Below are 27,549 nucleotides of genomic sequence, written 5' to 3'. Positions count from 1 at the left end.
AGCCTATGTAATTCTAGTTTACTATTCTATCATGTATGTATTTAATGAAAATTATTTACTATCTAATAAAGGATGAAAATAATAAAACATGGTCAGGTTTTGTACTAATCGTAGTGAATACCTGTTTGATTTCAGTGATGGTTCACTACTACCTGCTTTTGAAATTAAGTTGGTTTTAATCTTTTAAAATACCCTGCAGGAATATTGTATAAGCATACAAGTTTTGATCAAAATCTCATTTGATAATAAATTGAATGCTATTAAAAAGTCCTCTTAAGTATTATTTCTGTGTAGGAGCTTTTGTTGCCCAAGTTTGTAGTGTTTTCAAAGCAAGAAATTGCGTTTTCTTTACTGGGACTTATTCCATTGTTGTTGACTGAAAATAACCTTTTTTGCCTGTGTGTAGTCTTTTTGCTAATAAGATCTGAGCATTTAATAGGTAATTTTTTTACACAAGATAATTACCATTCTCATTTCACAATCAGGAAATGTGGGTTGCAGAAAGATTGTTTTGAGCGATGTAGCCTAAGAAATCTGTGACAAATCTAAATACTGAACTGGAGAGTCTTAGTGCAGAACCTTCACTGAAAGTTCATTTTAATTCCATTTGTTTTCCAGATCTTTGGAAAACTTTCAAATTCGATGAAAACACACGTATTAAAATGGTTAGCCCATCTTAGTACTTTTAGTTCTAAGATCATTTTGACAGCAGGCTTTATTGGTGAAAGAAATCTGTTATTCTGCAAGCAGCGGGGGGCAACTGTCACTTTCTTAAATGGCCTTTTTAATAGGGTAGCCCTCAGAACATAGCTTCCCAAAAGTATTTTTACTTGGCATTTCTTTTCAGTGTAGAACATTACTAACCTTTCTGCTTCAGATGTAAAATCTAAATATTTCTTAGTTATCCTGCAGTGCTGCCTAGATATGTCTGTCAAAATTAAGTCCCAGATGTTCTAGAAACTAAACATTTCTTTAACAAGAGGTCATTCCTGCTCTTAACAGCTTCCCCCCTAAACAAACCAGACGGATGGGAAAGGAAGCACAGAAAAAAATAGGTGGATTTGTTCAGGATGGCACTGTCAAAACCCAGTGTTGAAACCAGAGCCCTTAGATGCGTCTGTCTGTTGTCTCGTCTGCTGCAGTGTGATGCCTCCTGGTGTTACGCTTTTGCATAGAAAATTATTGCTTGTAACTCTTAGAATTGTAATAAGATAATATGGATATTACACAATAACGTATTTGTATGTTGTGCCTTTTTGTAGATTCAGGAGAATGAATAATAATTTCTTCTTTTTGTATTTTGACAAAGTATGATCTGAAAGTTCCCAACTGTAGGTAGGCTTCTAAGCTGGTGTCAAAATACCTGCTGTTTCCCAGAGAAAGCCATCTCCCCAACCGACCTGTGACAAAAGGGGAAACTGGTCATACTGGATTTGAAATTGCTTTCATTTCATTTCTGATGACTACTTTGTGCATATGCGTGGGTGCCTATCTACGCCATTCATATATATATATACATAAAAACACACAGGCGCATATATATATATATATGAATGATGTCTATAATTTGTGTGATAATATTTCATATAGAACATTTACTTGGCAACAGGTTTTAGATTTTGCTTTCTATTAGCAATCAACACCAGTATAAGTGGTATATTAAGCCATTTTTTTGCTGAAGACTTCCAGGAGGAATCTTTTATGTACGCATTTTTAAAAAGAAATAAAGGAAGTATTTTAATATAAATATGTCTTCATTACAGACTGAACTAGTTTTCTGCCCTTTAGCAGTGAAATTGTTCTTTAATGTTATGTGTTTGATATGCTTGCGATATTTCAGAGACACAACTGACTGTTGATTGAGTCCTTACATAACATCTACCCTAACAGTAATGCAAATTGGTGTGCTTAATGATTTCTTCCCAAAATTGTTTGCTGTAAAGAAGAGAAAACGGTTGATTTCAAAGGTATTGAGCTGTGTAATACAGAAGTATATAGTAACATTATGTTGAAGATATAATGCTATTCTGTACGTTCAAAACATAACATGGGAAAATGCATCATTCCATTGTGTTCAGTAGTTCATATACTAAGTCAAAGCAATGTATTCATATTTTTTCCAGATAGTTTTCAACTTATTTTTCCCTGATCAAATTATAATTAATACTCTATGTTTTACTCTCCCTTCCTTATCCCTTTTTCTTTTACTTAGTTGATTTCTGAATGTTTCCCTTTATTCCTGTGATCTTTTCTTCATAGCGGCACTGTCTTGGTGAAGCTTTGCATAAATCTATCAGCAATGTAAGTGATTTGCACTTACAGCTTGTAAACAGGGCATGTTTGTGCTAATTAATTGGCATATCCTGTAGTACTGCTTCAGAGCTTTAGCCGATGAAATGGAATACATGGTAACATCTGAGAGGAAAACGTTCGCTGCTACTTATCAAAAGCTTGTGTACTGCATCCATTCATCTGTGTAAATGTACATACGTCATTGGACATCAAACACTACGTACACGGTCATAGTACAAGCAGCATTTTTATGTCGTTAAAGCAAGCAAGCTTCTGGGCAGTGCAAGTGTGTATTGCAGAGCTTTCTATGAAGCATGAGATTGATGCTGTATTATAATTTGCAGTTTTGCAGTGCAAGTCATAGTTGTAGCCAAAATATTCTTCCTTTCTATTTTTTTTTTAATTTTAAAATTCTTACCTATGTTTTTAATGCTGAAAACCTTGGGTGAACATATTGAAAGTTCAGAGAATACTGTTTAGAGGTGTTTTCTTTTGAATCCTCAGTACAAGGAGTATATAGAAGTGATGCTCCAAAGACATGCAAAGGGAGGCACTAATGTTTTAAAAAATTTGCTTTTAAGGATATCAGTATAGGTACCGAATAATCAAAATAACGTTTAAACTTATGCACTCTTCTAAAAAGAACTGTTAGATTTTTAGTATTTGATGTACTTTCATTAAAAAAATCTTAATATTAGAAGGGTAGGCTAATCTAACTTGCTTGTTTAGAATCGTTTAATCCTCATTGTCCTTTATTTTCTGTATAGTCTATTGATGCAAATAGGCATCTCCATCCATCACATCCACCATCCGGTGGAATTGTGAACTGCTCATGAGAAGGGTATTCCTGATCTCTTCTGAGATGGTTTTCCAGCCAGGTGTCAGAATTCTCTTGACCATCTCAGTTAAAATGCTTTCTCCATTTCCAAGAAAGAAATTAAATTTGTTTTGCCCTTGGCCCGTACTAAAAATATTTATAAATTATATACTGAGAATTATCAGAATTTGGAGCAGGAACTGAAGTGAGAGACAGATTGAACTGCAAGCCAAAACCACAATTTTTCATGTCATCTTAATAAAAAATAGGCTATCAGTGGAGTTACACTGATGTTCAACATATTTTCTTTTGCAGGTTGTGAATAAGTAAGGTGGGAAAGTTTGCAGCTTATAAAAAGTTATTCTGGGTGGGAGGGACAAAGATTGAAGAATTATAGAATAGCTATAAAAAGCCAACGGACCTGGCAGTGAAATGGCAGATGAAATTCAGTGTAGATAAATGCAAAGTGATACACAAGGAAAGAACGCATTCTAATGTCTTGTGTAAAATGACGAACCTTACCTTGACCTGTTACAACCAGAGAGTAGGTTTGGGGACTGATATATAATTCCATGAAAACATCACCTTAGCGCTCAGTAGAAGTTACAAAAGCAAATAAAACATTAGGAATATAGGAGACAGATGGAGAACATAGCATGTAAAACCATATAAATCACTATATAAAACCAGAGTTTACTCTCCTTTTAAATACCTTCTCCTGTTTTGGTGTCCTAGTCTTAAAAAGATGTAGTAGAAAAGGGGCAAAAGAGGAGAAATGTGATGAAAGATAGGAAATAGCTTTCACACAAGGAGTGACTCACTGAGCCAAAACAGTTCAGTATGGTAAAGAGTGCAAGGAGGGAAATGACGGAGAGCGACAGAAACACGAGTAGAACAGAGTATGTGAAAAAGGAACTTCTTTTGACTCCTTTCCATTACAAGTATTAGAAGTCATCACATCAAATACAGAACTTGCCATGGGACATTGTGGATACCAAAAGCTTTTGTTGATTCAGATAGCGGTTGTATTTATTTAATATTTTTTCCATTAATTTCCCCCAAAGTACATCTTCTGGTTTTAAGAAAGATTTCTGGATGCTGGTAGACTTTGGAGTTCGGATCCCTACATTTATGCCTCGGCCTCGTTTTCCCTGGGTGACCCAGGCTGGCCATTTCTGGAGGCAGAACCAGATTAGACAAACCTTTGGTCTGACACTCTATAATTTGTATGTGATACTTATATTTAATGTACTTAGTAAAAGGCATGACATGTATAGTTCAGATTACAGGGTGTAGTATAGGCCTTCACGGTACTTGTTCCATCGTGGCTAATATGTTTCAAAGGTATCCGAAGTAAAAGACTGTTGATACAGTATATGTAGAAGGTGTATATGCCCAGATGCAAAGACCTGGTGAATTTGAAATGCAACGAGCCATGCTTATTTCATTCAAATTAATTTGCTTGTTTTGTTCTAGTGCTAATTTTCCTTTAAGCGTAGCTTTTTTCTTTCAAATCTGCTTGAGCTTGCCATTCTGAAAAAAATCCAAACTACGTTTGACAATAATGTTCATGCTGCAAGCTGTCCTTGGTATGCTGCTGTTAAAATTTTGTTAAGTGGTGGGGTTTAATGTTCTGTAAATCAATAAATTGATGTGCAATGTCATTATTATCATAATTAATTTTAAGATACGCTGAATCAAATGACACTATCAGACTTTCACTTATAATTCAATTTTATGTAATGCTCTGAGGCTCAGAAGTATCCTTGCTGATTCAAATTCTGTGTCACATGGATATTATATTTTTCCTTTCTTTGCGTAGCACGTAAATGGCAAAATTGTCTTTTGGTTAAATCTTGTTTCCAGAATTGGAGGGTCTCTCATGTTTGGCTCTAAAGGGAATATAAGTTTAGTATTTTTAGTCTGAAAGGATGCTCTCTGATGTGAAGAGCAAAGTATAACGTTATTATAAAAAGAAAATGGATTTTTTTCAAGGAGTACACCATACTCTAATGTTTTAAAATGCTTGTTGGGTGAAGAGCATCATTTATAAAATCAAATTTTTTTTATTAAAAGATGAGTATTTCTGACTCATTGCGTAGATCTTAGATCTTGTAAACTAGCAGAAAAATCACCCTCATAGTACTACTGAGCTAACAAAAAAAAAAGTGTACAGGGGGAATCCATCAAGTGTAACATTTTATTTCTGATATAGAGTGATATGCTACCATTATTTTGTAACTGAGAAAACTACTGGTGAGATAGGATAATATCATATCGAAAGATACAAAAATCCATCAATCTGGATGTCACGGGCTGTCCTCCCCTGTCGACTGCAGGTTTTTCCTTACAGAATTAACATGACGTTCCCCTGAATAAGAGTTTATTTAACAATCAAGTGTTTGATTTCAGACCTTGATAGTGTCATTTTCATTGATCTTTATACAAAACCTAGAAATACATTTTGATTATTTGGCCATTAAATATTGTGTTACAGGTAGTGCTGCAGTGTGAACTGTCAGATGTGATAACCATGATACAACTATTAAAATGTAATTATTATATCTCTGAGATATAATATTAACAGCAAATTCAGCAGATGGATGACATTGCTTGTCTGTCTTTTAGTCGATGTTCTGGCTTTAAAATTTCAAGTGTTTTCTTCATTTGAATGTTTTTTTTCAGAGCTCATGTTATTATTAATGACTAATGGATATTTGCTCTTCTGTTGTGGGTTAGATCTCTTTACTGAAGCAGAATCTGGAGATGCAGCTTTCCCAGTCACAGAGCTCTTTGCAACAGCTACAAGCCCAGTTCAGTCAGGAGCGTCAGAGGCTGACTCAGGAGATCCAGGAATTAGAAGAGGAGCATCAGCAAAGGCATAAGTCACTTCAGGAAGCCCATATCCTTGCCTTTCAAAACATGGAAGAAACAAAAGAGCAAGAACAAAAGGCATGTTCATATTGAATAGAATATTCATGTTGTTATTCCAAAATATTTAGAGAAAGTTGCCATTTTTAGCCAGTTGGAATCAGTAAAAAAACAGTATCTGCATAACTACTAAATTTCCTTTCTAGCTGGTGGCTTACAGTAACATTTTTATCCAGTTAAATCTGATCAAGACACATTGGAAATAATCTCCAATACTGGTGTTGTTTCATGTCTTGCTTTATACTCTACCAGTATATGCCTACATATAGGTGTACATTTATGTAAAATTATCAACACATGTGTTTCCTTACAGTAGTTTGACATTGTTATCCATAACATTATGGATAGTTTTGATTTGGAATAAGTTTCTCTGTATTTCCCATTATAGTTAACCTAATTTTGCATGTGTTTTCTGATATTTCCTGTCAATGGACTCCTTTTGTAAAGTATTTTATATTTTTATTGTGTTAAAAGTTTTATAAACTATGTTCTGTAACTTGCAAGATAATTTTCATGTCCAGAGCAATGTGACACTCGATATTTTTTTAAAAACCTTGACTAAACCAGCTCTAAAATTGAAATTTTTGAAGTGCATGGTAGTTAATAGAGTGTGTGTCTTAATTTTTTTTTGAAGTTCAGACCTAGAGTGTACTTTGCAATCAATTTTCCCTTTGTCCCCACTTAATGTACTTTGGTTCACATCATAGACTGGTCTTGGAGCGCACAAGGTGGATTCCTTTTCTTCAAAATTAAACTAGATGTGCAACAGGAACTTTATGCTTCATACACCTCAATAGGGAATAAACATGAGTGTCAATGGGGAGCAAAAAATCCCAAATGTGTATTGTGTGCATGCTAGACCCATCTATGGATCTACACCTTATTACATTGCTTGCTATGGTAAATACATCCATAGATGTTTGGGTTTTTTTAACTTTTCAAACTGTGAGCAGAACAGGGTTTTTGTGTACAGGTAATCTTGATAGCCATCAGCCACTGAAAAGAAAAAATATAGCAGTAGGATAACACCATGGGGAAAAAAAAAAAGCGCAATATTAGTGCATTGTTAATGATCTCTAGAGTATGCCAATGCCTGCTTTTTGTTGCCAGGTTTTTATTATTTAACATTTTATAAATTCCCTGCTGTGATGTAGAATAAATTTTGACAATTTTAATTTCATAGGAATTAGAAGAACGTTTACAACAGAAGCACTCTGAAGAACTTCAGGCGCTGAAAGAAACACATAAACAAGCCATGGAAGGTTTCAAATTGGAGATGGAACAGGAACTTCAGACTCTGCGATTCGAGCTGGAGGATGAAGGAAAAGCTATGTTAGGTATGCTATTTTCAAATTTGCAAGTGGGTCCAAAAACATTATTTCTATTTCTGCTAATATACATGCATATAGATGCATGTACATGTGTCTGTGCATTAAAACAGTGTAGTGTATCTCAGAGTCACAGAGTTGACCTAATTGTTCCTCTTAAAAGCTGTATAAATGTTAACAGGTAAGCCCAAACTCTTCACTTTTGAAAAATCTTACTCTTCAGGTTTTTTTGGAAGTAGTAAGCAACTAAGGTTCATGATGGAGAATGTTTTAGAAAGTAACAGGAATAGAATGACAGGACAGTTGCTTAGCTGATGTAAATAGTGTGTGTTGGGTCAGCAGCAATACCTGACAGGAACTGGACTGTTACCATTAATTAACGTGAACATTTGCAAAATTAACTTTTCTTTTTGTTCATGGTAACTAGCTTCCTTGCGCTCGGAGTTAAATCATCAACATGCAGCAGCAATTGACCAGCTAAGGCACAACCATCAACAAGAACTGGTAGCTGCCAAAATGGAGCTTGAAAGAAGCATAGAAGTCGGCAGGCGACAGGTAGGAGGCATTGTTGGCAACTGACGGTAAAATTGCATAATTAGTATTCATTTTCTCTTAGTTGGGGGCAAGAACTGTTGGGCACAAACATGTAATCCTCCAGAGTCAGCCAGCACTAGCAGACAGTGCATCCCTACCAGTTTACCTAGACTTCCTTGCTCAGCTTTTTCTTCTGTCAATAAACTTGGTTTGCAGCCTAGTAAAGTCTCCCGTATCAAGGCAGTTTCTGCTCAGAATTGTGTAGCTATCTGGGAGCACGCTGGCTTGCCATGGCAGGAAAGTGCCAGTTCTTTCAAAATTCTACTGGTCCTCAGCTGCCAGCAGGACTTAACAAGGAAAAAGCTGTTTCTGGCTGAAGCCTAAGTCATATGGCTAAGACATGGTTGCTTAAAACCAAATGATTGCTTCAAACTTGAGAGGTAGCTTCATATCTTTTTATTCCAGGAGCCAAATAAGAAAAAATAAATTAGCATCTAAAGAAATCAAAGAAGATGACATAACAGCTTGCAACTATTTCTTAAAAATTGCACCCAAACAAAACAAAACAAAAAAACCCCAAAACAAACAAACAAACAAACCCAACCAAAACCAATATAAACAATCCCCCCAAATCCCAAAGCCAGTATGGACTACCTTTGCTTTCAGCAGCAAACTGATCCGTTCACTTTTAGCTTTCATTTTTCACTTTATACCAAATCAGGTTTTTTCAGTAGTAATGAAAAATTCAAAGCTTAATCTCTACTGAAGGGAAGCCAGATTCCTGGAAATAAGATGACCAGACAATTGCTTCCTTATTCACCTATACAGTAGGCTTTTCAGGATTGATATACCGATAGTCCAGCACCAAGGATATGGGGTGGTTTTAGAAATGTATCAACAGAGGAAAAAGGTTTAGTTGCATATAGCCTTTACACAAAAACAGAGAAAGTCAAAGATGAGCCCTTATTTTTCTGTTCCTTGCTGGTTTAAAAGTCTGAGCACTAGAGGCAAGAATGTGGTGCTGTCAGCAGTGAATGAAAGCAGGATTTAGGAGGATATCGTTTCAGTCCTGTGTTAAGCCTAGAGTGAGACACCTAAAGATGTCAGAAAAAACCCCTTTAAATTACAAGAGCAAGTGTTTGATCCACCCAAATGCCATGTACTTTTGGCCCCAGTGTAATGATCTAAGCACAAACCTTAATTGCACTGAAGGCAAAGCAATTAATTGTGTTTCCCTGTGTGATGAGAATGCTCATCAGTTCAAAGGATTAGGGCTGAAACTAGATGCAGAGAGTTCTGAGCAGGATGATTATATTTGTTACTTTTTGAAATACTTAAATATCTGGGTCTAAATTTTCCACTACTTTTTCTTGCAACTTTGATATAGTCTTTCTATAGAGAGGCAGATAATAATTTTTAAAAGTATTCTTAAAGGTGCCCTATAAAATTTTGCATACAGGATATATTTGTATTTTCTGGATGCATGAAGAAACAAAACACAATTATACATAAAACTACTTAGAAATATCTGCTGATTTTCTAGCTGTGCAAACTGTAGGCTCATTAATTATTGTGAAACTGTAAGAAGTGGAATAGATAGAAATGGAAAACTCTGAAAAAGGTTGATTTTATTACAGACATCTTCTAAACTGAGGAGAATCATTATCAAAACCATTGGGATGGGTTCCAGATGAGTTTCCCAGATGTTAATTTCATTGGAATTTCTTACGTAAAAAGGATGACTTCTACTGATTTACTGGACACAATATAAATATTATATAAACTATTTAGCATGTGTTCTGCTGTGAGATATTTACGACCCTTCTATAAATGTAAGGTAGAAAGACTTCTGAATCACGGTGTTCATTGGTGCAGGGCATACAACTTGAGCAATTTTTTCCAGTTGTGTGGGGTTATAAAGGGGAAAATGTTTCTCTATATCATATGTTAAAGAGGTAGAAAGTGCTAAATACCCAGCTCCTGGTTCTTAGCAGTGTCTGGGTTGTTGTTGTATGTGTGGGCAAAAGGAAAATATGATGAGCTACACAAACTTTAAGTTTTCTTTTTTTTTTAATTTTTTCTCACAAATGGAAATTGTTTGTTATATAGTTTTGATTTCTTCTTTACTTGTATACAGCAAAAAAACCCTTCTTTACTTGTATACAGCAAAAACCCCTCAGTTTTAATTATAATTTTTCAGTATCAAAACCTGAAAATATTATCTATTGAATGGAAAAATCTGCTTAGCTGTTATCTTTCAAAAGCAAGTATTGTGCTTCTGAGATACAAGTCTGTTTTAAATATTTTTTGGTGTTGCTACTTATATTATAGGAGAAAGAATTTTTATGCCGAATATCAGATCTGCAAGATGAACTGAGACACCGAGACCATCATATAGCTGAACTGGACAAAGAGATTCTGCATCTTCATGAAAATATAAGTGCATTGACCAAGGAATTAGAGTTTAAAGGGAAAGAAGTTCTTAGGATACGCAGTGAATCCAACCAACAGATCAGGTATGAATTTTTCCACTCTAAGCTCAAATGTGGATTGTTTCACTTATTGGTTTACATAAGAAATTTTACCATTTGTAGCTTTTAATTTATCCTCTTAATCAAGTGATGTTATATATCATGTAGTCATCTTTAGAAAAAGCTATGACCGTTACTAGTAAAGTTAGTGAATATTACCATATAGTTAAGCTGCATTTCAGAAATACATTTTGGCATATTTTAGTAACAGTCCACTCAAGTGTTGGTTTTTGTTTGTTGGGTTTTTTTAATTCATTATGTGTTTTTTTTATTTTACAAAGCATTAAAGGAGATCGATTTTCCCTGAAATAAGCTAGAAGATTGGAGGACAGTGGGTTTTGATGAATTAGTAATTCCTTCTGTGTTGTCTGATGTTGTGTAAAAGCCTATAGAAGCATGGCAGAAAATCATGACGAACAAATGAGTCTGATTTTAGAATAACTCTTTTTTTTAACAAAAAATAAATTAAACAGGATGCATGAGCAAGATTTAAGCAAGAAACATGAAAAAGAGCTGGATGTCTTGACAGCAGATCACATCAGAGAGAAACAAAGCATGCTGGCAGATTTTAATAAGACCCAAGAGCTGCTCAAGGAAATTAATTCAGCTTTACAAATTTCGTAAGTTTTGTTGCATTAAAAAAAATTGTATGTAGCTGCGTTTGAGTGAATAGTTTATTCTGGTGTCCATAAGTTGCTGCAGATATTGCAGACATGCAGATGTACAGAAACCTCTATCACGTATGGGGCCTAATCTTGCATTCTTTAGGCAACACAGTTCTGTAAGCTTTAGGGGAATATAGTGAAATAAATTGTTAGGGATTTGAGATGGAAAAATTTCAATTAGGAAAGATTAAATCTGTGCAGTTCTTAGAAAATTAGAGAAAACTATTTCCAATGGTTTTTTTCAAAGTTTACTACATCTTTCCTGAGAACACAACAGGTTCTTCAACAAGTTTATAAATGGTACAATATTTGCTGTTAAGAAGTCCGATTATAGCACATGAGCAACACAAACAATTTCACGTTTGCTAACATAAGGAAGATTAGTGTCTGAAATGGGTTATATGAGCATTATGATAACAGAATACTTAGAGTCTCTCTGAGTCAAAATGCCACCTGGGGTTAGACCACCCCTGGGCAGAAGTGGTGTAGCAGTGTCATCTATCTAGCCAGTGTTTTCCCATCTTCCACATCATTCTCTATCTCTGTGTGTGATGTAACCCATTTGGTCAGGGTTTCTGGCTGAGATTTCATAGCACATTGAGGACTTCCTGACACAAAGTTGTCCCTGAGGGATTTGGTTTTGCAGCACAGAAAATAATTGGTTCTATCTATATGATAGAAAACTTTTTAAAGCAAATATCAATTAAAAATGGATGATAAAGCCCAAATGCATCTAATTCTTCCTTGATAATAAGCACTCAGAAATTGTCTTCAGGTAAGATGGGTATAAAATTCTAATTCTCACTCCCTTGTAATTGTCTACATGCACACTCTTGGCCATTCATTAAATCAGGTGTAAACTACCTCCTCTGTACTGCATTTATCTTGTACGAGAAACATGCCTATGAGCAGCCACCAGAAATAGGTTTTGAACCTGTCTACCCAAACTTTTTCTCCCATGCAGTTGTTTGTTTTTCAGTGTCCCGAATTTTTCTGAATTTAGTTGGTTCTCTGCTCCTGGTTCTTGTTCAACTTAGAGCTGTGAGGAAGCAGCCACTGGCCTAAAGAGAGCACGCATTGCCCAGGGTGCCCCGACCTGGCTTTCCATGCGTTACCCATCTCTGCTTACACAGAAGCAAGGAGCTGTCAAAAGAGGGAACTATGTAAAAAAATAATAATAATGAAACAAACCAAAGAGGTTTATGCAGCTATTTCTTAAGTAGCTGTTTTCAGGTTCAGCCTCACCTAAAGCATGGCCTTGTGAACATTTATGAAATGGAGAATCTATCTTACAGTAATTGAGAGTGGATATCATTAATTAGGCTCTACAACTAGAGTCTTTAAATTATATATTATCTCTTTGAAATAGAAAAAAAAACAGTTCTCTGAAATATCTGAAAATAAAATGACAGCTGTGCGTAATTATGTACTGTACTCTGGGGATCTGTATACAATAGCTTAACCCAGCATAAAATGTATACACAAAAATTAAGCCATCTGAGCATATTTCTGTTCTGCTGAGTCAAAGGCCTTTTCTGCAAATAAAAACAGTCGTGTTGTTCATGTTCATGTTTTATGTAAATACATTATATAATCTCAGATCAGGCACAGGTTATTTGAAGGTTATAAATATAATTTAATATGAACTGTTTTTTCAGATGCAACTCAAAGTAAAAATCCCACAGCTGCTTCTCAAGGAAAAATAGTTACCTAAAGTGAGAACTTTTGTCTACTTCCAGGTGTCTTGTGGAATTAAGTTTGAGCTGACTTAGACACCTTAAATCCATAGATTTTTCTCAGGGTTCATTTGGGTTTGGGGTTTTTTTTTCATTTCTTTTTTTCATTACATTTATTAAATTTCCTGAATCTGTTCTGAAACTCCATTCACGAACCTACACGAGGGCTAAATATGTGAGACAAGTAGTAGTAGTAGTTTCCTTTGGAACAACATTTAATATCGTGAGCATTATATTTATGTTGCAAAGAGACAGTTATTTGAAAGAGCTCTGTCTTCAAAACTTATTATTTAAGAAGAAACAAGGCTATTTATGCAGTTCCTTGTATAATTCTTGCCTCAGTTGGCTTATTTCACTTCTCTCCTTTAATGCTTTCCCACCAGGCATTTCAAATTTCCTCCTATTTTTTTTCAAAGTTTATTAATTGTTACATTTCTCTTAATCAGATAACCTAATATCCAAGTGTTATTGCTCTTCTTTTGCAGCTCATTCCTTTATTTCACCTCTAATGGTACTAAGTTGCTTTTGTGGAGAGGAATTAGTTACCTATTAGTCTTCAATGTTTTGGATATCTTTGTTCCAGTATGTTCCACCTGAACTGAGGAAGATGGTGCCAGCCTTGTCTGTCTATCCAGTTTCTCCAGTATCACAAGCATGCATCTTTATTCAGAGTAGTCATCTATAAAAAGAAAAATCATACTGTTTTGCTCATCAAGAAAGTGAACAGCCAACTTTTAAAATTTAACATTGATAGTAAATATAATGCAATGTAGTCCCTGTATTTTGTGTAAGAATCAATCTTAGCTGTCTTCTGTAATTCTCCTTGTCCATGCTATGGTTTTGAATGCCTTATTTTCAGTCTGACTTCCAAGAGGCCTTTTTTCAAACACCTAGTACTGCATGCACAGGAAGGATGTCAAGTTTTTAGAATTTTGCCCAGATTATTACTTACTGGAGCAAAGCTTATGGTTGTTGTTGAATTTTTTTTAACTGGCTAAAGCTGAATAATAACATAGAAATAATTCACTTCAAGGTGATAAGAAAGTAATCTTCTATTTTTACTCCCTGAGCTCTCTTTTGTGTTAATCAAATATGTGACTATTCAGTCATCACTTAATACTGGATCAGGCTAAAGGGGATATTCTTCTTTCCTATAAAGTTTAGAAGAAATGGAAGAAAAATATAAAAACAGAGAATCAAGACCAGAAGACTTGCAACTTATTTCAGAACTGAAAGACCTAATTGCAGAGCGGGACCAACTCATAAAGAAACTGATTGTAAGACTTTTATGCTCTTTTGGTTTAATATCTTGACAGATACAAAAGTTAATCTAATTCAAAGTGTTTGAAGTGTATGTAAAGAACCAGTCCTGCTAGCATGTTATTCATATTCTTTAACACATTATTCCTGTGGTTCCAATGATTCCTAATAGTAAAACTAATTAGATACAGAGAGTTTTGTACAATCAAGCATAATGCATTATTACAAAAAATATTTTATGATGACCTTGATCAAATGTCTCCTTTCTCCAGCCCTGGAATAAGCCAGCTGTGTAAGGCACAATGTCTTCTATAAGGTTTCTAAGACCAATTTCCTGATCCACTGAGCTTCCCAAATTCAGAGCACAATACTCTGACTCAGATTAGTCTTGATTAGATCCTGATTCAGAAGCAAGAAGGAATGAGGAAATTCAAATTAATCAGAGATCAGAGGTTAACCATACTGAGTCTTTCCCAGTGCATAATCCATTAGGGCTACGCTCACTCTCAGAAGCATAAAACTGCAATAAAACTGCATAAATAGAAATGATTTAACGTATTATATATAATAATATATACAACATTAAATATTAAATGCAACTTTAAGAATTTACCAGTTTCTTTTAAAACTTAAATATAAATTTATTTGACATCATTTTATAGGCAGATTTGGCCACTAACTGATTGAAAATGCATAAAAAGAGGTTTCTATTTGTTCTTCTTTTTAGGAGGACAAAAAGTTCTATCAGCTGGAGCTAGTTAACAGGGAGACTAACTACAACAAAATGTTTAATGCAAGCCCTAATGTTGGTGTTATTAATCCATTGGTGAAGGTATGTTCCATGGACTTCATTGCTAAAGTGAAGGAAATCTAAACTTAGGATATAGTAAAAAGAAGAAATGTGTGTGTGTGTGCGTCTGTATGTACACATATATCACTCTTAAAAGACACATTTGAAACAAGAAACATAGTTTTCCATTTGTCCCTGCTTATTTTTGTGTACATTTGTTTCCTTTGTGTTGTTGAGAGATCCACCGTATGATACTGTTGCTGTAGTTTGCTAGACATGTATGACATAAAACACAGTTCCTTCCCACAGAGGGCAGGACTGTAGCACATGATAGGGAACAGTGACACCTGTAACCAGTTTTAGTTTCATAATTTTTCTTGGTTATTTTGGAAAGTGCAAAGGTAATTTCGTTTTTCAGGTGGTGCCCAGGATGGAAGAGCATTAGAAAGATAGAGGAAGAGGGGACACTCAAGGAAGGGAATAAGGGTAAAAAGGGGAAGAGGAGGAGTATGAGAAAGGTATGGAATGAGTCTGAATGGAGGCAGACAGTAATACTGGAGAAGTGGAGTGACAAACCAGGTACAGACTGGGGGAGCAGGAGGCAGAAGTCAGTCTCTGGCCTTCTAAGTCATTGTCACCACCTATACGAGTGAAAATACTTCAGCAGCAGCCTTTTCCAGATCTCTCCATCTGGCTGAATAGCAGCCAGTGTACAGCAGCTACTGTACAAGCAGGCGTAGTAGCCTCCCTGTCACTTCAGAAGGAAGCAGCATTCTTCACGAGGAACATGAGTAGACTGCAGTAGGGTACCTGAATTCCATTTCTTTTCACCACTTCAGGTGTAAGACTGAGTCCTCTGGCATTTGCTTCCTCCTTGTGATAAGCCATAGGTTATTTCATCTGCATGGAAAGGGAAGAGATTTGTCCCAGCTGTAGAGGCAGAACTCAGGAAGGTTCTGAAGCAAAGGGTAACCCAAGGGGCACAACCTGAGCAGCTCAGATGCCCGAGAGCTTCAGTGATCAAGGTTCAGGCTCCGTTGTTTACGAGGAGGTCTGGCTCCATTATTTGAGATCAGGCTGTGTTTTTAGCTAAACCTTACTGTAGTTCCACATCAGATTAGCATATTTCCCACTTCTGCACAAACTCTGCTACAAATTGTCAACATTCTGCTGTTTTTCAGGAGCCCAGGCAGCTCTCACAAGCTTATCATATAAAAGATGCCTAAATGTTATGCATAACTGCATAAAAGAACTTAGTTCAGGCCCAGTAGAGACAATACTGGGACTGCCAGACACAATTTGAATGCTTGGGTTTTATGTGACAAAAGTTGTTTGAAAATTTTGGAAGCTTGTCTGAACAACTTGTTTATAAAGATGTGAAATGTAACCATCGAGTGTATATAGCTTGTGTTTCGTGTGAAATCTGAAATGTTTGGGAAAAGTCCTTCAACATCAGATTTCCATAGTGATAATTCATATATTTTTATAATATGCATCTATCACTTAAAACTGTTTAGACTTTTTAAACTGTCTTGTATGCCAGAACATTTTGATCTCTCATGTCATGAGTTGTGGGCTATGTTACTTTATTTTGTCAAAGCACGTACAGTGTTATTGGAGAATGAATTGTAAAGAAACTGAAAATCTCATTCTCCTTTTTTTTTTTTTTTTTTTTGTAATAAAAAGACAGAATTTATGAGTTACTAGAGGCTTTGCATATTAATGCAAAATTACAGCCATTGCAGTATGTATTACAGCTTCTCGTAATTTATGCAATGGATCTGTTTAGTATTACATTGTTACATCTGAAGTTTCTTAATACTTTGCATGAATTTCATGGAAACGATACACAAAATTTTGTCTCTCCAGATTTGACTGCTTCAGAAGTATAGATTGTTTTATAGACAAGAAGATATAAATTGTAGTATTCTTCTAAGCACTTATGTGGATAATATACATTTTCCAGAAATGAGCCACCTATGAAACTATGATTTAACTACAGGGTGTTTAACACACCATTTTAATTACAGTGTTTATTACCTTGCAGTGGTATTTTACATACAGCTGATTACTTTGACCAAACTATTTTTCCTACCCTAATGTTATTTCTTACTTCTTCAGCTACTACAGAAGTAGTAAAGTGTATGGGACAACCTTAGTTTAATCCTTTGCTAATGATCTTTCATTGTGATGCTTAAAAGATACTTTTTCCTATTATAGTTTTCTGTTAAATTTTTGAGGGGTTTTGATTGTATTTTGACAAACACATCCACCAGTGGGGCTACAACTAGTAGCATTTGCATCGCCCTACCCTAGAGAGGTCAGGCACTGGAATCAAAGCTAGCAGGGAGCTAAACAGAAGAGTCCAAATAAACAACAGGACTCTTGTCTGTCTCGGTTTTAACTCATGCCCACCCTTGAATAGAGCAGCTCTTGTGTTTCAAGTGGAATTCTGCGGGAAAATATATAGAAACAACATGAGAATCCACTTGTCTTTCACCTTATTTAGTTCAAATTTGTGTAGTTCCCAAGACCTTAAAGGGTTTTTCTCCTAGCTGCTTTGTTAGGGTTGCATGTGTGTAATTGAATCAAAGTATTTATTATATATTCAAATAATACATAATTCACGGGAATAAATTAATCCAGAAATTTTAAAATCCTGTTTTTTGAAATAAGGCTTTTAAGATATTAATGTTTTATTTTGAACATGGAATATTTGATAGAAATCAGAAAATACACATTGGCATCCTGGCTCACAACTACTTTTTAAAAGCTGTAAAATTATTTGAAGCATCCTTCTACATTAAAGTATCTAGGAAAGCAGAGAGAATAAGTACAGATTTCTTTGTGTTATGTGTTATGGAGAGCATAATACTGATATAAAAATAAAATTATTCAGTACTTTTGAGTGCCTTGAAATACTATCAGTAGGAGTATAGAGATTATCTAAGAAAAATGTTCCGTTGTGCCCTCTGGTGTCTAGAAACAGTAGCTGTATTAGCATTTAAAGCTTGGCCTTTCCTTATGAAAGAAACTGAACTCCTACACAATAATCTTTTCATCCTTAGCAGTACTGCTATAATGCTTACTAACTATGAGGCTGTAATTGCTTTAAAAGAAATGTAGCTGCTTTTCTGGGTTGCATGTTCCAGTTACCAAAATGTGCCTCGGTGAGGGGGTGAAACCTACTGGAGAGATACTTTTTCATCATTGAAATTTGCTGTAATTACATTTGACATTCAGTGATATCAAAAAAAGATTTAAGCAAACATGAAAGGTTTAACAGACTAAATGACAGTTTTGTGGAAAATTTCCTACCTCCAATGTCTTAAACAGAGCAAAATGCTGTATTGGGAGTTCTCATAATATACTCATTGATTATTGAACTAAGTCTTATTAACATAATCATCTTGATCAGAAATTTGATTTTTCTGTGAAAATTTGTGGTGTTCAGGTCTGGTCAAAGCAAATAATAAAACTACAATAGTAAAAAATGTCCCAGTTGCTCTCCTTCAAAAAAACCCACCCAAACCAGCCATCAATAAAACTTTTAAATTTGCAAATGTCCTCATCTGTCCTGGTGCAAGAAGCCTTCCTTACATTTGTTATTTTTAATGCAGCAAAAGAAGAAGAACGATAAATCCACAAACAGGTTTGTGAGTGTCCCCAATCTAAGTGCTCTGGAATCTAGCGGAGTGGTGGGCAATGGACATCCCAACCGCCTGGACCCCATTCCTAACTCACCCATCCACGATATTGAGTTCAACAGCAGCAAACCACTACCACAGCCAGTGCCACCCAAAGAGCCCAAGACGTTTTTGAGGTGAGCACTGCCTCACCAATCTTTTTTTTTTTTTTTTTTTTCTCTTAACTCAGGAAAATTTTGCATTCCTACTGAGCTGAATCCCACTTGCTTTATGAACCTTTCACAGGTACAAGTACTCTTGTGCCATTCTTAATTTTTACATTATATTTGTAACCTCTTTATAGTATTCCTTTTTATTGTAGACCTTGTTGAAATGTGAAGTATTCTCTCACTTCTTCGTGTCTTGAACTTTCAAAACCTCTTTAGATACTTTAACAGAATTCATGTGCTTCCAATTGTTTACATATATGAACAATTGTTTAAAATGTTTGTGTTATTTACTGATTGTCATTTAGGAATTGATACTAGCACAGAATTTCTTTTATTCAGTATTATGTGATAATGGTTTTTATGTAAGAAAACTATTCTCTGTGCTACGTGAACGTTTTGTGTTTCCCCTTTCCTCACCTGTATCAGATCGTTTCATAGGAGTAACCTTACTACAGCAACAGGAAATGTGCATGCTTGGATCCTTAATGCTGAGCTTCCAGTAATCAAAACCAGCACTGAAGTCTCAAGTACTTCACAAAATAATATAGTGAATTGAATAACTTCAATGCCATTGCATTTTAGAGGCAGGATTTTAATCTTTTGCTTTCTACACCTACGTATTAAATGCACTGAAGTGCTGCTGTACTCTGTATTTAGTAGGTGTTGATCTCTTACTTCTAAGTTGGCAACTTAAAGCAATGTATAATTACCAGTTCCACAGTTGGTTGTTTACGTTCTTTCAGCTTAATGCAAAAGACCGTGTATCTAGCAACTACTAATTATAAAAGGAAACAAATAACAGAATCTAAAATAGATAAGGGAAAACAATCTATTTCAAGAAAATAATCTTTTTTAAAAAAAGTAATCTTGCTTTTTTTTTTCCTGTGCATGTGATGTGCATGAGTGTGCTCAGATACCTATAACACGCATGTGCATGAACTCATGAACTGTGATGCTGGAGTTTCCATTCCAAATTGTTTTGTGCTCTGTATTATGCGGTAATACAGTAGGGATTATTTTATTACTGAATTTAATTGATAAAGGGACTTCATTGTGTAAATAAGTTTAAATTATTCTCTCTTGCTCATTTTGTGAGAATGTTATGTGTTCAAGGGGGAACCAAATCTTATTTGCAGTGCAGCAGTTTCTTTATTTCTAGTATATTAGCATATTTAAAATGTGTGCATGAACAACAATGCAAGTGATATTTGTGATCGGTGTCATTAAAATAGTGTGTATTTTTGTTCAGTTGCCAACCAGTCTTTGTGAGCACATGTCTACAAATATGATGCTGGCATCATATTTTTGAAAATTAACTTTACCACAGGAAAAGGATGCTAAAAGAGGACCTTCTACAGTCACGCTTTTCCAAGAAAACTTTTTATTCTTCCTGAAAACCTACAGCTGTTTATGAAATTTTATAGTAACTTTTCCAAAATATTATTTGCCCACCCTGTAATGTGGCTTCTGAACTGACTTGTCCATGCTGCTGATGCTCTCCAATGGAGTGGATGATCACAGATTCTATAGGGAATCTATTAAATCATGTCCTGAGTTACACTAATAATTGGTCCATAGAAAACAGTGTGTTCTTTACTGAATATTCCCTGCAATTTTTTTCCTCCTCACATTCTTGTGTAGTTGTGGGATAATTGTGTTGTGTTTTTTTTCTTTCTGTGAATTTAGCCCTCCTCAGACTGATGCTTCACCAGTGGCTTCACCAGATCCACAACGCCAGGAATGGTTTGCCCGATACTTCACGTTCTGAGAGATGATTTGTCTTTGTGGCACAGCGTGATGTGGACTGTTTATAGGAGCATGACCTTAAGTAAACCCTCATGTGAACAAGCTTTCCTGTAATTTGTCAAACACTGTGAATGAGAAAGTATTTGTCTCTCTGATTTGAAACTGCACTGTATTTCATGTTATATTTGTTGGAATCACTTGACATGGTACTAATATAATGTGTGTAATTATAATTATTATTTTTATTTAAAATGGAAGAATCTTTAAACTTTGTAATTACTACATAATAAATTTTGGTAGAACAAACATAATGCTTTCCCCCTTTTTCCTATAAATGTGTTTTCTTTGATTTCAGATAAGGCTTCTCCTCCAAAAATAACGTAATTGCATGGTTACTATAAATAAAATTTAAACTGTAGAAAGAAAAAGTATATATATTTCACTTTCTCTCCAATTTGGCCAGGATATGTTTAATGCATCCCAGTTCTATTTATGTTACTTTGTAGTTTAAAAACTTTTCTTTCTAACAATTAAAAGGAAGAAGGTGAAGTCAATCAAAACCGGTGTAGCTGCCAGCCTTCAGAGCAGAGTGATTTTTGACAAGAGGATGAAAAAAGCCACAAATGAGGAGCTGTTCACTGGGGAGGGGGGTTGACTCCTTACTTGTTCCTCATGAGACTTTGCCATCTAGTTATAATCAAATATTTTATCAAGGGATTTAAGCAGAAACTGTTCCCACAAGTTATGTATTTCTTTTATGAATATTAACAAAAACAAATGTTCAAAACATTTAGAACACTATACCAAGTACCTCTACATAAATCAATAATCTACATTTTGAGCATATAGTCCTGCTTTGGATAAAATTCATGTCTGAAATGAAAAAAAACACCATCAACCACCCAACTTTTTCCCATTTATACATACTACAGATACAGATCATTCATTAAAACTTAATTACCTTCCCTTGTCTACATTAACATTTTTTTCTTCTTCTGAAAGCGATACCTGAGAATGTTTTTTCAGCCAGTGAGCATAATTCTCCATCTACACCTTTTCTGATGCCAGTGTTGCTCGAGAAGTTTGCTGCAGCATATAGAAAACTAGAGCTTGTTGTCCTTTTTATATTTTTTCATTCAAAGATTACCACAAAGTAACTCACACCGGTAGTCTCAGGGAGAAAATTGTCTCTTTGTTTTATGAATGTATTTTTAAGCTGAATCTCTTATCTTTTAAAAGCAGGAAAAAAATGTTAAAGAGTTATTTGAATAAGGTTTTAGTTAGCATATACAAAGGTCCTGAACTTTAATATTTCATCTGAAGCCCTAACTACATCCTTTTTTCGCTATATGCACAAAGGTAAATACCCAGATGAATATACTTGCTAATTACAAGTTTTATATGTAGCATATGTATAAATGAAAAATTTGTATGTTTTCATATGAACAATACAAAATCTTCTAAATGAACATTTTAAAACTTCTATCTTATAATTCAGCTTGAAAACTCCACTGAAAGCTGTATTCTTGTGATGCTGCCATGGATTAAAGATGTACACAGCAGATTTTCTGTAGCTGGTGGACTCAACTGTAGGTATATGCAACTTTTTAATTTTAGAAGAAAGCCATATTGGGCAAAATGTCAGATTTCTTGGCTGTTACCCAAAATAAAATACACTAGCTCATTTTGTTATCATGTTCTAAAGTGAGTGTTGCGTATTTTTTCTTGCATGCTTTGCAAGGGCTCAGCCTTTTTCTCCCATCCTCTGCTTCCGTTGTACATTTTTACATATGGAATAACTAAACAGTAATCCAAAGAGCATAATATCTGCATTTACTTTGCCTTTTCAGTAAAAGGTGTGTCCATTGGTTTTTTGCTAGTAGACATTTGTCTTTTAGAAGGGAGAAGGAAGTTAAGAAGCACTCGGTTACCAGGTCTGCCACAGTGAACAGCTATTCCACTACTAAATCAGTCTCTTAAAAACAAAAAACAGCCATACAAAAAAAAGCCCAAAACCAACCAGAACAAACTAGGAAAAAAACTATTTTCTACCAAATGGCACTGAGTACTCTGTAAGACATATTCCTTAAAAAAGTTAGTATCTGGCATTTGGGATTAATAGACAAACTAGCATTATCACAATGCCATTGTGTTCCTGATCTTTGCAGTATCTGCTATTCTGGAAAAAGCTAGAGTCCAGTTGTGCAAAGAGTTCTGCAACGTCTCTGCTCACACATGTGCAGTCTTTCCTAGCTCAACAGACAACTCTGAGTGAGAAGGTACAGAATTAGCGTGAAGTTGCATAGTATTATTTACAAATTTACAACTACAAAAATCTTACGGCTCTCTGCACTCTTGACACATTAGATCTCATTATCAGCACTTAGTGTAACTAATTCCCCCAACCCTTTAGTTTTATTCAGAAAGAACAATAAAAGGTCGAAGAGCAAACAATAAAGAATGTAATGTTTCAATCCTTACTATGTTTTCCTATGGAAGGAGGAGGTAACAGGCTATACTGGATAACAGGGACAAAATGCAGAAGAATCCTGCATCTCATCAGTATGTCATCATAATAACCAGTCTTAAGGCCAGATTCGGCCCTTCAGTCTAGATTGCTCCATTTACTTCTGTGAGAAGAGTTCGAATGCCAGTGAATTTTCCAGGTGAGCAGAAACATGCTCTAGCTGACCCATCTGATACCATCTCACAGCACAAGGAACAACTGCGTCCCCAGAACTGCATGGCGCTTTCTCCGCAGTAGGAGTTGTACCCAGCAGGTATACTTTGGGGGGAAACCACCCCCAAATGTGTAAAAACCAAGCTGCAATCGGTGCCAATGTAGAAAAAGCTTTATCAGATTGACATCTCTCATCTGCATTTTTATTTAGTTACTTCAGCATCTGTGTACTCTATTTACCTGAGACTCCAAGGAAAATATTCGTCCTATGAGATGTACTGACAATAAATTATACGGGTCAATATTATAGAATTTTTAACATACTAATTTAGTCTAAATAAATTTTCAATTCTGTTTTTCCAATGATCTGTTATTTTTGAAGAAAAAAACTTTATTTTCTAACTGGTTTGAGTAGTTCTCCCTTTAACATGTACACATTTGAATTAAATGTCTTAGATTTGTAATCTTTGATCACTTTAAAGACGAAGAATATGTATGCTAAAACTGAAGAATGTAGAATATTTTGGGTGTGGGTTTTTGTTGGTTTTAGGCTATACTATCATCTTTTCTTCCTAAATGTTTTATGTATTGCTGCAAAAATCTTTGCTTTCATTCTTAAAGCAGAATATAATTTTTTCACTCTTGATGTAGGTAGTCTCTGGACCTAAACTTTCTTGACATTAGAAAACTCTCCACAAACGACCTCCTTTGATGAGCTGCATTCCAAAACTGAAAGCAGCAGTCTCTTGGGGAGTTGGAAATGCTTCCATTCCTGTAACTGAACTTGGAGGGATTCTGAGCAACAGCTGATGTTGCAGTACTTGCCTTTCTGGTGTGGCAGCTGGAAAAAACTGGGGTCCTTTCTTTTCTGTAAATTGTTAACACATACACTATTCCAGTAGTCATAGCTAGAAAATCCCAATATTACCTTTTGACTAATGGCCATTCACTTTTTTTCCAGTTTTAGTCTTACTCTGGAACTCTATTTAAAAACTATAGGACATAAGGAATTGGTAATGAGTATCAGGAAACTTCACTCATAATATTAGAAGTCAGACCTGACCATGATGCCAGAGAAATCCCTTGCTTGTTTAAGGTTTATTTTAAGCTATATGTGAATTTTGTTACATGGTCCCAGTGCTATCCACAGGTAAATTTCACTAATTCTGAATTGACAAAATTAAACCCCTAGTTTTCCTCCTTTGCTGTTATTTACGTCCCTTAGAAGGGAAATGAGTCACATCACTTAAGAAAAGAGCGATCTTCAACCTCCCCTTCAAGGGTGAAGCAGCCCACTTCTCTCTCGATTGCATGAAAACTGTAGAGCAACAACAAGTTTAAGTGCCTCAGATGCCTAAATTTGTGTGTGAGGAACCCTAGCTTGACTTGGATTTATTTTTTGTTACAGCAATGTTTGCAAAAAATGTATCAGCTTTGAAAGATACAACTTCCTTTCCTTACAGGTGCTGTGGTGCTTTTTTCCTGGCATGTTCAATGCAGTCCAATACAGTACCGTTACTGTTCGTCATAGGCAAATACTAAACCTTCTTCTACTGTAATGAAGGCGAATCCCTAATTTGTCATATTGTTGTTTAGCTACTTTTGCATGTTGGGCATCGTATCAGTTTTACTTATGTATACATTCCCTGGCAAAATCTTTCAATGGAAATATGACTCATTTCCATGTGCAATGAATTACAGAAATCAGCTTGCAGTTATAAAGCTAACTTACTTTGCAGAGTATTTTGGTCACATAAATAAGCATCCATTTCTTTAGATATGCTACAGTAATTGGAAGTACCTGTGGATAGTACTGGGATCATGTAACAAAACCAGGCAGTCAAGCTGAATGAGAACTTTTCCTCTTCGTCATGCCTGACCACTGAACTCAAGTTCATAATAGAACTTGTTATGGGACTTAACGTTGGGCTCTTTTACTGCAGAACTGCATTAATATTTATCATTCTGAAGCACATACACAATTAGATGACTCAAGCTTTGTTGACCGTACAAATTGCACTGCAAGTTCCTAGGTGGTGGGACAGACCTCGTTCACCTCGTAGGCGAACTACTGATCCACTCTGGAGTCCTGCATAGCCCTAAGGATGAGTTTATAAAATTGCCTGTTACTGAGGCAACTCAGTTATTTTCAGTTAAGCATGGTATAGAGGCCTGTTCACAATAAACAGCTGGCTGAACACAACAAAGAAGCTGCTGCCAGCAGCACTGATAGCAGTGTTGCTAGGGAACAGGAAGAGCCAAGCTTGAGATAATAAAAGCGTAATTCAATAATGACTACCAAAATCTGGCTTCATTATGACAGTGAGTACTCTTGGAAATTAACAGGTCTTCCATGTTTAACCTGACAGATGGATAGAAGAGTTTCGAGAGCAGCTGAGTCTTTACCTGGAACTATAGCTGTTTAACTTCAGTTACAGACCATCAGCGTGATGGCTGGGCACAAAGGAGAGCCAGCACACCTCAGGCTGTAAACACCACAGGCAGCCCAGGTGATGGATGGCAACTGACATGCCTTAGGGTAGAGACTGAAGCCCAAGTTTTAGGGTCAGGTGAACACCCAACCATATTCACACCACTTGGCCTACACCTTTACCTAACCTGTGGGATACACGAGCCCTTCTCAGCACGTGCACAGCCTTGCCAGCAGCGTCCCAGCTGCACGCTGAGCGGGATGTTACCAGCCACCCGGACCACAGCAATGGCGAGCAGAGCTTACACTTCCCTGGGACATTCCCTGACTGAGGGCACATGCAATGCTCTGTAAAATTGAAAAACAGAGGAGTTATTAGCCTTCATCTTTTTCTTCACAACCACACAACACTATCAGAAGTGACCTGAAATCAGAGTAATATCAGCTTATGTAAGAGAGCCCAGTCAAAGTGGAAAGCAGAGAAAACCAGGAAAGCATTGAGCCCAGGACAAGAGAGCTTTTCAGGCCGGTAACTGCCAACACTGTGCCCATCCACTTGTTCCAGACGATTACGTTTTCTTGTCCTGCTTTGCCCAACAATTTCAAAAGGGGCCCCTCATTTATTTTCAAATGGGCATAATATTTTTGATGACTTCTTTTTGAGCAAACATTTCTTTACTACTCAGCTATGCACATAAGTGTTACTAGTTATTATTAGATAATAATAAAATGATACATTAGTTTTACTCTTGTAGGAACCACTACCTTAATTCCATCCTTTACGCACCAATATCAGTTACTTGCTCTGTAGTTGTAATTAGCTGCTCCAGTTGCAGGCTACTGCATTCTTTTTCATCCTGTTGCTCTAGTTTAGGCTACAAAATGCACAGTCTGAGGAAGCACAGAGACATCTCCAGGAAATCAAAGATTACAGCTCTGCCATACTAGAAGCCAAGTTACTGTGCTGATCTAACAAATGTGTAGAAATAGCTGTCTCGTTGTTAGAAAAAAGCAGGCGGGTTTTGTACCTTGCAAGACAGCACCATAAACTGACTGAAGCTGACACTGAAAGCATATCACAGAGACAGGGCTGGCCCGACCCTCCACCCAGGATAACCTTTACCAGGAACAGTTTTGAATTTTCACCTTCATATATTAGGTGCAGATCTCAGCAGTGCTTTTACAGCCACATGCATTCAATTTGCTAGAATAAGACCACTTTATAAAGCAAAATGGTTTTTGCTTCTAGAAACATAAAGGGGTTAAAAAATTTCCTCTTTATAACTGCCTGAAGCAGTCTTAGACTATTGAAAACACCGTTTCCTTCAGGTGATAATTTAAGCAACATCTACAAATACTACAAAAAGCTTGTATTTGCAAACAATGCAGGACAGAGAACTGAAGTTCTACCCACTGATTTACCAGACAAGAGTCATATGCTGGAATCCTCTTCTAATAGCTTGTGGAGTAGCAATTCAGAGAAATGTGATTTGCGATTTAAAGCACCAGCAGTTCCATTCCACCCAAGATTTTTGCCCAAACAGTTCAAGACTCTTCCCTTCTCTGCTGGCCGAACGTTCCTGCGATCAACTCATGGATGAAAAGAGAGTTAATATAGTGAACTGCTGTGAAGTAACTGCTGTAGCTTTCTTATTCATTAAGATCACATATTTAAAAATTATTGGGAAAAATACATTAGGCATTCAAGTTTAATTAACTTAGTTTAATTAAGACAGGTAAGGCAGTTTCTTTACATACTGAAACCATACATCATAACTTGAAAATAAGGGATCTAAAGGATATTTTTCTGCTTAAAAAGCATTGATTTTCCCCTCCAACAACTCCAAAATTTTGTACATTTCTTCCGATATCTTTGTATAATACAACTATTGGCACAGTTCTGATACCTTGGTGATAGTATGGTATACTTTTTGGTTAAGATCTTACATAGG

General features: G+C 35.8%; 1 protein-coding gene and 1 long non-coding RNA gene across 10 annotated transcripts in view; one reads left to right on the top strand and one right to left on the bottom strand.

Annotated features, from left to right (window-relative positions):
- The window catches only part of FAM184A (family with sequence similarity 184 member A), a 77,979-nt gene extending 55,115 nt beyond the window's left edge, over nucleotides 1-22,864 (top strand). Inside the window, exons 10-18 of one of the 9 annotated variants that reach the window (XM_037392179.1) lie at nucleotides 5,849-6,061; nucleotides 7,224-7,377; nucleotides 7,796-7,923; nucleotides 10,234-10,418; nucleotides 10,907-11,053; nucleotides 13,994-14,111; nucleotides 14,822-14,926; nucleotides 18,505-18,707; nucleotides 20,427-22,862. In XM_037392179.1, coding sequence (XP_037248076.1) covers nucleotides 5,849-6,061; nucleotides 7,224-7,377; nucleotides 7,796-7,923; nucleotides 10,234-10,418; nucleotides 10,907-11,053; nucleotides 13,994-14,111; nucleotides 14,822-14,926; nucleotides 18,505-18,707; nucleotides 20,427-20,508 — 1,335 coding nt within the window. In that variant the 3' untranslated portion in view covers nucleotides 20,509-22,862. Of the gene's footprint in view, nucleotides 1-5,848; nucleotides 6,062-7,223; nucleotides 7,378-7,795; nucleotides 7,924-10,233; nucleotides 10,419-10,906; nucleotides 11,054-13,993; nucleotides 14,112-14,821; nucleotides 14,927-18,504; nucleotides 18,708-20,426 lie in introns of those variants that run through there. The other 8 variants (XM_037392184.1, XM_037392180.1, XM_037392181.1 and 5 more) reach the window with 8 other exon arrangements.
- Nucleotides 12,898-14,778, bottom strand: LOC119150068. The gene is made up of 2 exons (XR_005104926.1): nucleotides 14,341-14,778; nucleotides 12,898-13,513 (listed from the first exon to the last, which is right to left on the bottom strand). It is a non-coding gene; the product is annotated as an uncharacterized LOC119150068 (long non-coding RNA).
- Nucleotides 22,865-27,549: the final 4,685 nt, after the last annotated feature.

The sequence above is a fragment of the Falco rusticolus genome, chromosome 6 (genome assembly GCF_015220075.1).
Source record: "Falco rusticolus isolate bFalRus1 chromosome 6, bFalRus1.pri, whole genome shotgun sequence".
Classification (NCBI taxonomy): domain Eukaryota; kingdom Metazoa; phylum Chordata; class Aves; order Falconiformes; family Falconidae; genus Falco; species Falco rusticolus.
This window is presented reverse-complemented; position numbering and strand designations above follow the sequence as displayed.